General features: G+C 54.5%; 1 protein-coding gene across 3 annotated transcripts in view; it reads left to right on the forward strand.

The window, feature by feature from the left end:
• Positions 1-1,520: 1,520 nt before the first annotated feature.
• Glp1r (glucagon like peptide 1 receptor) overlaps positions 1,521-12,246 on the forward strand; it is a 46,203-nt gene continuing 35,477 nt past the window's right edge. For all 3 annotated transcript variants that reach the window (XM_045157192.1, XM_045157194.1, XM_045157195.1), the window contains exons 1-2: positions 1,521-1,615; positions 10,090-10,186. In XM_045157192.1, the coding sequence (XP_045013127.1) occupies positions 1,538-1,615; positions 10,090-10,186 (175 nt within the window). In that variant the 5' untranslated portion in view covers positions 1,521-1,537. The remainder of the gene's footprint in view (positions 1,616-10,089; positions 10,187-12,246) is intronic.

Genomic DNA, 12,246 nt, shown 5'->3' on the forward strand with positions numbered 1-12,246 from the left:
ATCTGGGGACGCTGAGGGTCATGGAGCAGCCCTTCACTTCAACCTGGAGTTGAGCCTCCAGCCGCGCTTTGTATGAACTCCCTCAGCTACAGCATAGTCATTTTGGGTGGAGTTTTAGTTTTTTAATATTTTATTCATTTATGAGGAGTAGGGGAAGAAAGGGCCCACCAGGGCCTCTAACCACTGCAAACTAACTCCGGATGCCTGGGCCATCTTGTGCATCTGGCTTTACATGGGGAGTGGGGACTTGAACCCAGGTCCTTGGACTGTACAAGGCAAGTGCCTCATCCACTGAGCCATCTCTCCAGCAGCCCCAATCGGGTGCAGTTTTCTGTCACTGGCAACTAAACAAATTAATTGTTAAGTGGCCCGTGGGAAGTACCTGTTTGACTTCTGGAAGGAGGCACAGGAAGGTAGAGCTTGCGACAGAGCATCATCTCTTACTGAATGAATCCTGTAGAACGCGACCCCTGGAGCCCCTTCCCGGGCCGTGGAAGACCCTCTCTCAGGCCTTCCAGAAGTTCTTTCCTCCCGTGACTACAGCTGCTCGCACAGACTCTGTTTTCCTTCCGGAATAGTCCAGACTTGCCCCACAGCAGGTCCAGGAAGGCTGGGCACAGCCACGTTCCCCTTTCTCAACAATGACATCAAGGTTCTTCTGGTTTTTTTTAGGGGGGTGGGGTGAGCCCCCACAAAGCAGAGCAACAGAAATTCGGGGAGAATCCGACGGTAAGTGTAGTATGATCATACCCATATAGGATTATAGCACCAGGCACTGGAGCTACAAAGGGTAGGCAGGGAAACTTGTGGAAACTTCCAGAAACACGTACCCCCTACCCTCAACCCACCCCATCCTGAAAAGCCCTAAGTTCCCAGACAAAGGGGAACTAACTTTACCCTCTCGATCCTGGGGGTGGTGGAGGGGTTTCCCTGTGCCTGCCCCCCATCCCTATGCCCCAGCCTTGACTGTCCCCGACGTGCCCAGAGAATGAAAAAGCGATGGGGGAGGCGCCCGCCGCTGTGGTGTGTGACCTTGGACAAGTTTCATCCATTCCTCCTGGCCTCAGTTTCCTTTTGCGAGCACCGAGCCGAACCGGTGAGACGTGGCTTTCCTTAGCTAGGGTGCTCGGAGGAGATAGGGTGCGGGGGTGGTGGGAGGCGGGCCTGGCTAGTCCAGCGCACCGCGGGGTGCTCTGCGCTGATGGCCCGGGCGCGCGCGCGCGTGTGTGTGTTGGTGGGGGGGTCCCCTGTACTTCCCAAACCCACAGCGGCTAGTACCTCCTGGCCCGGGACGTGGGCAGTGGCGTGGTGGTGGTGGTGGGGGGGGGTTGTTGGCCTGGGAGAGTGACCACTTGGCGACCTGGGCGGAAGACGGGGCCTCGGGGACCCAGCCGGGTCCCTCCCGCGGGCGGGGCGACCCCGCGCCGGCTCCTCCCCCGCCGCCTGCCACCTCCACCCGCCGCCCCGGCCGGGGCTCAGTGGCGGCGCGCGCGGTTCCGCAGGTGGCAGCGATGGCCCGGCCCTGAGCGCCCTCGCCATGGCCCGCGCCCCCAGCCCGCTGCGCCTGGCGCTCCTGCTGATCGGGGCGGTGGGCAGGGCCGGCCCCCGTCCCCAGGTGAGACTCGGGGACCCCAGGCGGACCAAGGGAAGGGGACTCTGCTGGGGGAGGGGGTTACTATCCTGCGGGGCTGGGGGTGGAGGGCTTGGACTTGAAGGAAACTCTGAGAACGCCAGGCGAGGGCAGCGCAAGCCCTCCAAGAGGGGGAGGGGGGACACGGGACTGCTGGGGAGGTGAGGGGCTCAGAGGAGACATGGACAGTGATGACTCCCTTACCCTGGTGGGGCGTCCACTCCCCACCCCACCCCGAGGTGGGTGGGAGGCAGTGCCAGGACCACAGCTGCCCCGCGGTCGCCCCTGCGCATCCCTATCCTTCCCAGTCACTTTCCCAACTCTTTTTTTCCAAAAACCCGTGCGGGTCTCCTTAGCACAGCCCAGCATTCTCTTCCTGCCCGCCCCTCACCAGTCCCTTCGTTGCCCCCAAGCCCCTCGCGAAGCTTCCTCTGCGCTAAGGTCCTTGCTTTCCTACCCCCCCCCCCCCCCCGAGAGGATGTGGAAAGTCCGCTCCTCCCCCTCCGTCCTCAGCGCCCCCAGCGCTGTCTTTGACTCATAGCCCCAGGGACCCTGCGGGTGGCAGCTTAGTGTCCTTCCTGGTGCTGACCTCGCAGGTGGAACGGGGAGTGACACCCTGCCCCCCACTCGCGCTCCCCCGCAGCACCCCTCCCCCCGCAGCAAACATGCAGCAGGTTCGGTCCTCCTGCGGAAACAGCCAGCCCCCCCGCCCCCCGCCCACGTACTACTGACACCCATTCTCCATCGTGCCTGATTGACAACGCCCAGAAAGCATACCTCCCCCCCCCACACACCCCACCCCAGACACGCAGGGACAAACCAGCCGCTTTGATGGCACCGGGTCCAGCTGCGGGGGGCGCGCACTGCAGGCCCTTTCTGGCTCTCTCTGGCCTGTTCTGCTCTGGGCTCCCCCCCCCCCCCCGCCTCCTCCTGGGGGGCGGTGGTCGGCTGCTCTAGGAGAGGGAAGTTGTCCAAAGGTTCTGGGACACACTTGAGTCACCGGCCTGTGGCGCGGGCAGTGAACGTTTGCCTCCAGACCTAAAGACCTTTGGGGAGTGAGGACATTGAACTTGGTCCCCAGCAAATGAGAGGGCAGGCTCCACAGCTGCCTGGGAACCTCTCTGTGGACAGAGCGCTGCTTCACTGAGGTGACTGCCCCTTTTCAGCCCCTCCAGCCTTTTCCTCTGCTTCCCAGCACCTTGGTCTCAGGAGGGGACTTCCCTGGTCTCTGGTCTCTTTCTCTGCACTCTCCAGCAAGCCGTGGCTTTCCTTGGTGACATTGAGACATCTCTGGAGCTACAATGGGCACATCCACTGCTGGGCTCTCTTATGGTCACCTCCTCTGATGGGCTGGGAAGGGTGGGGAGGGGCCTCCTCGAGGCTGCTGCTACTTGCCAAAGTCTGCAAGTTTCCCTCTTGCTCCTCGGTGGTCCTCTGTCATCCCAGGACCTGGGTGGCCACGGGGACAGGAAGTGAGGATGGTTATTTTTTTGTGGGGGGGGAATGCTCTTGTTCTGGGGGTATGGTCATATGGCCACCAGAGGCAGATGACAGACAACTTTAAAGTTAAGAATACAGTAATGGTGACAAGATCTCATGCACGCAGATACGACTCTCCAAACAAACAAATCTTGCGTTTTATTTTCTGCCTGTGAGGTCAGCAAGATTTGAATCCCTTCCCCTCCCCAGCCCCATGTCACTAATAGCGGATTGATAGCTTCCTCCTGTGCAGCCTGCCCCTGGAAAACAGGATTCCCTAGGCAAAGTAGCCTAGGATCCCAGAGGCAAAGGGTGAGGGGCTAGGCCCTTTCTCCTGGTGGTGGAGGGAAGACAGAGCTGAAGGGAGAGCTGAGGGAGCAGCTCTGGTGAGGCTGGAAGCCACTTCTGTGCGGGTGGGGACTGGCCCAGCTGACTGTAGCAAAAAGTGACCTAGGCCACTTCATCATGGTTGTTTCTCCCCTGTTCCTTACCTCCCGGAGACTCTCCACAAGGGGACTGGGCTACTGAGAAGGGCAGGCAAGGCCTTTGACACCCAAACTTCCAATCAGATAGAAATGGGTGTGAACACCAGGTCTACTCATAGCTGGAGATCTTTGGCAGGATGGACCCTTGATGGTCCCAAACCTCAAACCCCATTTCTTCATCCGTCCATGAGGACCACTGGCTCTATCATAGAGGGACGTCAAGGGGACCGAGACATTGTCACCTTATCTCGGCTGCTTTAGGCCTTTGGGAGACCTGGCTTACTTGTCCTCTGGAACCTGGCATGTCCCCAAGGCTGCAGAACAGGGCCTGGCTTCTGCGCTTCAGCAAAGGATGATGGATGCCATAGCTGTGACTTGGTCAAGGTGGACTTTGTCCCTAGCTAGGATCTCTCCAGGTCATGGGCCCAGCATGGGGCTGGGTAGGAGCAGCCGAAACCACATCCTGCCCTCAGATGTCTGGCACCGAGGAAAAACAGGTCCTTCCTCCTGTGCAGCCTGTCTCTCGGCAGGTTCCTGAGTGTGTGTGTGTGTGTGAAAGAGAGAAAGAGAGAAATGGAGGTAGATAGAAGATAATACACACAAGAACCAGAGAGAGATAAAAGGTAGAGAGAGACAGATTGGGAGAGAAGGGTGCAGCTCTCCTGTGTATTTGGGGCTTTCCTTTTGGGTGAGTCTGGATGGGATCCACTGGTGGGCAACAGCAGCCCACTCAGCATGTTGTCCTGAATCCACCAGTGGGTGTATGTTGTGACCTTGTGTGGAGCACTTGCCTTGAAGAGAGTTTGGGACATCCATGTGATATCCTGGTGGGTGGGTATCCGCTGGCGAGGGTGTCCACGTGGAGGAGAGATAAAGTGCTTGTGATGGTGTTTATGTGTGTGACAGTGTGGGCTGAGTGTGTCAGTTGGATGTGTGTGAACCATGCAGTGTCTCAGCACGTGAGCGTGTGCCTGACCGTCTGTGTGTGTGAACAGGATCTTCCATGTCAGGGTCTTCACGCCGGAGATGGCCTTGAGGGTGAGTGTGGTGACAATGTATCCGTGGGAGGGTTCCTGAGCATAGGTTGCCTCTTCCTGCTATTCTGGTTTAGATACCTAAGGAAGGTCCTTGAGGAAAGGAATGTGGACAAGAAGAATCAGGGCTCAGTGACAGATACTGCGATTCAAGCCCGGGGGGAGGTGGCAGGGAGGAAAGCAAGGCATCCCAGGTACACGAAGGGGACCCAGCCTAGGTGAGGGCTTGGGCCCTGTGTGGTGGCGCACACCTTTAATCTGACTCGGGAATCATAGGTAGGAGGATCGCCGTGAGTTCGAGGCCAGCCTGAGACTACAGAGTGAATTCCAGGTCAGCCTGGGCTAGAGCGAGACCCTGCCTCTTTGAAAAACCAAAACCAAACCAAAACAAACACAAAAGCTCGGGCTGAGAGTTTATCTTCGGAGCCCTCTCTCCTCCTCAGGAGAGGCCCACTTGTCCTTATTTCTCCCTCCTCAGTGGCCCAGGGAGGACAAGGTCTCTGTCCTTTTCTCTCTCCCTTCCACTGAAATGACTTGCAGAAAAGGCAGGGCCGGCCCTGTTCTGCATGCCCGCGCCCAGCCGCTGGAGGATGCTGTGGGGGGAACAGGTCACACCTTCCCCACAGACCATGCCACTCTCTACTGGAGTCCTCCTCATCTCCTGCGTCCTCCTCAAACTCCTGAACCCAAGGGATGTCTCCTCATTGTCACCTCCAGCGTGGGCATGGCCCTCTGCCTTCATCTCCTCCTCCCTCAGAGGGATTCCAAGCACCCTGGAAATTCTGGTTCTAAGAAATGCCAGCCTGCCCTCGCTTCGGCCCCTGAGGCTCCTCTTGTCCTGCGCCGTTGCCCTCTCCGCGACGTCTGTCTATGTGAATGGCTTCCTTCTGGGAGAGGAGGGCCGGGCCCACACATCCACGCCTTGGGTTCTACTCTGCCTTCCCCCTCAACCTCTACCTGGCAGAGTCTCTTCTACCTGTCCGCCGCCTTTCTCTCCTCACAGCTGACCTGCTGCTGACACTCCCAGTGTGCGTACAGGTAAGCTGAGGCTAGAAGTTCAAACTTAACCCAAGGTCACCGATACAATTTGTGGGGGAGCTCCAACCTCGGGATCTGAGCCCAAAGCTAAGAGCAGTCAAGCACCGCCGTGCCATGGGCCTGTGGTACCCGGTGGTCTCAGCCTCACCCAACCTTGTCTCTGGGCAGAGCCTTCAATCTCCCTTAACACTAATATGCCCACCTGAACACTTTTGGCCCCCCTGACCCTTTGTGTTGAAATACCCATCCTGTTTGCTAGCCCAGCTTCCAGTGTCTCACCCACACTTAACTGTCCCCCCAGAGTCCCTGAGGATCCCAGGTCTACACCGAGAGCTGCCTCAGTCGCTTCCTGAACACCTGTCTACACCCACTGCCTTCTTGGATGTGTCCCCCCAACCAAAAGCAGCCTAAGAACCGGCTCAGGCCAGGCTGTGTCAGTTGTCTTTGAATTTCCCATGTGCCCTCCACCCTTCGCCACCCAGAGCCTGGCACACTATGGCTTGCCCTAAAACCAAGTTTGAAAGAATCCAGAGGTCTAGGTAGATGTGTTATGTGTATAAACTAGAGTAAGCATGAAGGATACTTAGAGATCCTGAGTGGTTATAGGGAGGAACTCAAGTACTTCTATCGTCAGCAGACTCTATAAATGAGGGGGAGACATGGCCTGTCCTCAGGGAGCCCCAGCCTGAGGGAGACACGGCCTGTCCACAGGGAGCCCCAGTCTGAATCGTTTCATGCCTGTCTTCTGCTGTACTCATTGTTGAAGGCACCTCTGTTTGACCTCCCACGTACCCGGCCGTCATGGCGCTGGCCCTGCCTCTGACCCCTCCATTCCATTCCACCACCACACTCGGGTCCTCACGCCTTGGCTAGAGGCACCTTCTGCTCCAGTTCCCAGCAGTGAACTTGCTTTCTGCCAGTTTTCCTGCTAGGAACAGAAATCATGGACTTCTTCCCTGTGTCTTTTGCCCAGTCGCCACCGAGCACCGAAGGAGGTGGGGAGACGGGGTCCGTCCATCATGACTTACTCCAGTAGAAACTCCACCACCCCCTCAGCCGAGGTTCAAATCCTGACACTGCCTCTACTGTTGGCGTATTTTATCTCATTTTCCCTTTTCCCCAAATAAGTATAATTGGCCTTTACCCTCCGAAGAACTTGACCTTCAGGACAGCCTCCCCAGCCTGCTCATTCCAGGAATGCTGCTGCTGTGACCCTGTTTCTGGGGCTTTCTGTGTGGCCAGGGACAAGCACGTGACGACGTGTACCTTCCTTCTGTGTGGCGTTTTATAACCAGGACTCTGCTTGAAGGCAGGCTTACCCAGAAACCGTATCCAGTGTGTGTGCAAGGGGCTGTGAGATGTCTGAGAAGAAACCAGTTTCTATTTTAAATTATGGATATACCCCAAACTTTATGCAAGGGGTTCTATAGTCATTTTAACAACTATAGCTTCTAAATGGTTAATATATGTGTGTGGGTATATATATATATATGTTTTTTGTTTTTTGTTTTTTTTTTTTAAAGTTTTTATTTATTTGTTTGAGAGCGACAGACACAGAGAGAAAGACAGATAGAGGGAGAGAGAGAGAACGGGCGCGCCAGGGCTTCCAGCCTCTGCAAACGAACTCCAGACGCGTGCGCCCCCTTGTGCATCTGGCTAACGTGGGACCTGGGAAACCGAGCCTCGAACCGGGGTCCTTAGGCTTCACAGGCAAGCGCTTAACCACTAAGCCATCTCTCCAGCCCATATGTTTTTTTTTTAAGTAAAAAAAAAAAAAAGTCCCACAGCCCAAGACCTAGCTAAAGGAAGTGTTCAGAAGCCTTCAGAGGGTGAAGTCTTAGTGGAGTGGGTCTGTTTGCAGCCATGTGCTCAAATGCCTGCTGGGTTACCTTATCTGGAAAGGGAGCTTGCTATCCCTTCATCACAGGTAGAGGGGCCCCCTCCCAATACAGGCACAATTTCAGCGTTCTGTGTCCTTCCGCCCCCCCCCCCAGCACCCCTCTCCTGGGGGACGGATTCCAGGCTGCACGGTGGATCTGTGTTCTGTTAGAGGGGACTGTGGGTGGGTAGCGGGGGTGGAGGGAAGATCTGTTGCCCTGCTAGGGCAGTGGCTGTGTCTGGCAGGAGAAATGCCAGTACAGGACATTCCAGCTCTGAATGTTTGACATCGTCGGTGCCCTGGCACAGTCCCCGAGCTGGGTGACTCTCGCCCAGCTCTAGCTCTGGTCCCCAAGGCGCTGTGTGTCTTTGATGCAGTCTCTCTTCCACTCTGGCCCGCTAGTCTTCTTCAAGAATCGTTGGAAGCAAGAAGTCCCCAGGCAGACTCTAGCTAGGAAGAAAAGAGCCCCAATGCCACGGTGAAGCTCTGCCTCTCAGAAAAAGCCTCTCCTTGCTGAGGGCGGACGAAGGGCAGACGGGACTATAAAGGTGTCACGTGCTCCGTGCACCCTCTTCACGCACCCCCCCCCCACCCAAGGATCAGCCCCATTCCTTCCCTGTCCACCGGTACTTGCTGCATGATCAGCCTTGCCCAGCCCCCTGAAGGGAATAAGTACACAATGTGCTCCAACTGGATGGAGCCTTGGCATGGCAGCCCTCTCTTCCTCTGCCCTTTGCAGAGGTGGCCAGTGCCTTGTGGGGCTTGGTCACTTGGAAACCAAGAAATCAATAGGGAGCTCTGGAGAGAGAGCTCAGTGGTTAACGTCGCCTGCTTGCAAAACCTGACCACTCGGGTTCAATTCCCCAGTACCTAGATAAAGCTAGATGTTCAAAATGGTACGTGGGTCTGGAGTTTGTCTGCAGTGGCGGGAGGCTCTGGCACACCCATTTTCTTCTTTGTCTCTCAAATTAAAAATACATATATATTAGGGCCAGAGAGATGGTTTCGTGGTTAAAGTGCTTGTCTGTGAAAGCCTAAGGACCCATGTTCGACTCCCCAGATCCCACATAAGCACAAGGTGATGCAGGCCCAGGGTTGCACATGTGCACAAGGGGGTGTGTGCTTTTGGGGTTCGATTACAGTGGCTGGAGGCTGGAGGTACACCAATTCTCTCTTTCTCTCTCATTCTTGCTCTTGCTCTCTCTCATAAAAAAGTAAATAAATAAAAAGGCCAGTCTGTTGGGCTTGCCTCAGAAACTTTAAAATACATATTTTAAAAAGATTGAGGTAGGAGTATCACTGTGAGTTCAAGGCCACCCTGAGACTATATAGTGAATTCTAGGTCAGCCTGGACTAGAGTGAAGCCCTACGTCAATAAATAAATAAATAAATAAATAAATAAATAAATAAATAAATAAATTTTTTAAAAAAAATCAACGGAGGATGCTAGGGAGAGGGCTCAGTCAGTAAAGTGCTTGCATTGCAAACGTGAGGACCTAAGTATGGATCTCTGATACCTATGAAAAAAATGCCAGGCACAGGGCTGGAGAGATGGCTCAGTGGTTAAGGCACCTGCCTGCAAAGCCATAGGAGTCCAGTTCTATTACCAGGATCCACGTAAGTCAGATGGGCATGGTGGCACATGCATCTGGAGTTCATTTGCAGTGGCTGAAGGCCCTGGCACACCCATTCTCTTTCTATCTGCCTCTTTCTCTCTCTCAAATCAACAAATAAAAATGTTTTGTAAAATGTGAGGCATAGTTACATACATCTGTCTGGAGAGACAGACAGGAAGGTCCCTGCAGCTTGCTGCCTAGTCTGGCCTGGCTGGTGAAGTTGGGGCCAAGGGGGAACCCTGTCTCCAAAAATGATGGATGGCACTCAGAAGCAACATTTGACGTTGTCCTCTGGTTCACATACACCAGACAACAACCGGGCCTGGGGAAATGGCTCAGTGGTTAAATGTGCTTGTTAGCAAAGCCTGATGGCCCAGGTTCAGTTCCCTAGTACCCATATAAAACCAGATGCAAAATGCAGTGGCAAGAGGATCTGGTGTGCCCATTCATTCTCTCTCTCTCTCTCTCTCTCTCTCCCTCTCTCACATAAGGAAAATATATTTTGTCTGGTTGTGGTGGTGCACGCCTTTAATCCCAGCACTTGGGAGGCAGAGGTAGGAGGATCACCATGAGTTTGAGGCCAGCCCGAAACTCCATAGTGAGTTCCAGGTCAGCCTGGGCTAGAGCGAGGGACCCTACTTGGGGGTGGGAGGGAGAAAGAAACTAAAATATATTTTGAGCTGGGCGTGGTGGCGCATGCCTTTAATCCCAGCACTTGGGAGGCAGAGGTACGAGGATCGCCGTGAGTTCGAGGCCACCCAGAGACTCCATAGTGAATTCCAGGTCAGCCTGGGCTCGAGTGAGACCCTACCTCGGAAAAAATGTGTGTGTGTGTGTGTGTGTGTGTGTGTGTGTGTGTGTTACCATAAAAGAAGCTAAGTGGGGTTGGCTGAACCCACAGGGTCTCCCTTCTGCCCTCCCTTCCCAGGGTGCTGCCGTGTCCCTCTCGGAGACGGTGCAGAAATGGCGAGAATACCGGAGGCAGTGTCAGCGCTTCCTGACTGAGGCTCCGCCTCTGGCCACAGGTGAGTCCAGGTGGGGCCTTCACCCTCAGGGCTCGACCAGGCCAGCTTCCAGAAGGCAGTGAGCAACCCCAAGTCATTTGCGCCTCGGGGTGTTCATCCCTGCGCCCACGCTGTCCCCTCACCCGAGTGGCTTCCTGCTTGTTCCCTTCTAGTAGTTAATGTCAAGCCCAGCACAAGCATTTCTTTCCCCAGGAATGTGTGTTCTCTTGTCTCTGCCTCTTACCCGTTTTCGGGGTGCTGTCTTGTTGCTGAGTCTTCATCCACCCTTGCAACTCCAGCCTCCCAGAACAAGGACCCAAAGTTCCATACTGCCCCCCTCAGCCTCTCCCAGCTGATGTATGGACCGGAGGTGACACACACATTTATGGGAATAAGTCAATAATTTTTTTTTTTGGTATCCCAGCCTGCTCTTGAACTCACTATGTAGCCAAGGATGACCTTGAACTTTGGGTCTTCCTACCTCTACCTCCAGAGTGCTAGGATTACATATAGGCATGCGCCACCTTGCCCAGCTTATGCAGTGCCAGGGATCAAACCCGGGTCTTCATGCATGCCAGGCAAGCACTCTACCAACTGAGCCACATCCCCAGTTCTTATAAGTAGTAAATCTTTCACAGAATTTGAAAGTGGTTTAAAGAGCACGGCATTGGACCCAGGTGGTTCTGGGTTCAAATTCTGACCGATCCTAACAGTGGCTTGATGAAGGTCTCCTCAGCCGTTTTGAGCTCCCATTTTCCCTCTGAACTGTGAGGTGTAATTTTAAAGTAGGCTTGGAAAATGGCTCAGTTAGTAAAATGCTTGCTGTGCAAGCATGCAGACCTGAGTTCACCCCAAGAACAAACATAAAAGCCGGTCGCATGCTTGTTTATAAACCCAGTGCTGGAGAGGTGGAGACAAGTGAATTTCAGCCAGTGTAGCCAAATTGGTTGAGCTCCCGGTTCACTGAGAGGCCTGTCTCCGGCAAGTGGAGAGTGAGGTTCTGGGGAGATGGCTAAGTGCATAAAACACTTGGTAAAGCGCTTGTGTAAATGCCAGGTGGGGGACGCAAGTCTCCTGTCCAGTGGCAGAGGGTCCTTGAGGCAAGCTCGCTAGCCAGCCTGGCTGGATTGATAAGCTCTGGGTTCAAGTGAAAGAGCCTGTCTCAATCAATGGAGTGGACGCCGGGCGTGGTGGTGCACGCCTTTAATCCCAGCACTCGGGAGGCAGAGGTAGGAGGATCGCCGTGAGCTTGAGGAGCAGCCCGAGACTACAGAGTGAATTCCAGGTTAGCCTGGGCTAGAGTGAGACCCTATCTTGAAAAGAAAAGAAAAGGAAAAGAAAGGAAAAAGAAAATCTCCTGACATCAACCTCTAGCCTCCACACACAAGCGCGTACACACACACACACACACACATACACACACACACACAAAACCAAACATGCATACATATAGTCATGCAGACTGTACACACATCCACACAAAGATGGCAAGTGATTGAGGAAGACACCTGGCATTGTCTTCCACACAAATGCACACGCACGTGCATATTTACCCAAACGTGTGCACACATAAACATATACCACACACACACATGCACTAAAAAATGTCAAACTTGGTTTACAGGAAATGTTTTTTGAATGCTTACTCTGTTCATTTACTTGCATAACACAGCTTTTATCCCCACAAATCCTGTGGGACAAGGGACACCCCCATTTTACAGAGGAGGACACAAAGATATTAAAGAACGTGTTCAAGGCTAGGCGTGGGGGCGCACGCCTTTAATCGCAGCACTCGGGAGGCAGAGAGAGGTAGGAAGATCGCCGTGAGTTCAAGGCCACCCTGAGACTACATAGTGAATTCCAGGTCAGCCTGGGCTAGAGTGAGACCCTACCTTGAAAAACCAGAAAAGAAAAAAGAAAAGACAGTACACAAGGTCTTACCCCAGTCACTAGCAAGTTCCCGGGAGGGGAGGGCGCTGGGTGTACAGGTAGAAGCACTCAGAGAGGACGGCGGAGCGCAGCCTTGGCGGAAGAGAGGGGTGATGCGGAGGGAAGCGTCCCCACTAATAGCACGCCCCAGG

This window comes from Jaculus jaculus, chromosome 8 (assembly GCF_020740685.1).
Source record: "Jaculus jaculus isolate mJacJac1 chromosome 8, mJacJac1.mat.Y.cur, whole genome shotgun sequence".
Lineage (NCBI taxonomy): Eukaryota > Metazoa > Chordata > Mammalia > Rodentia > Dipodidae > Jaculus > Jaculus jaculus.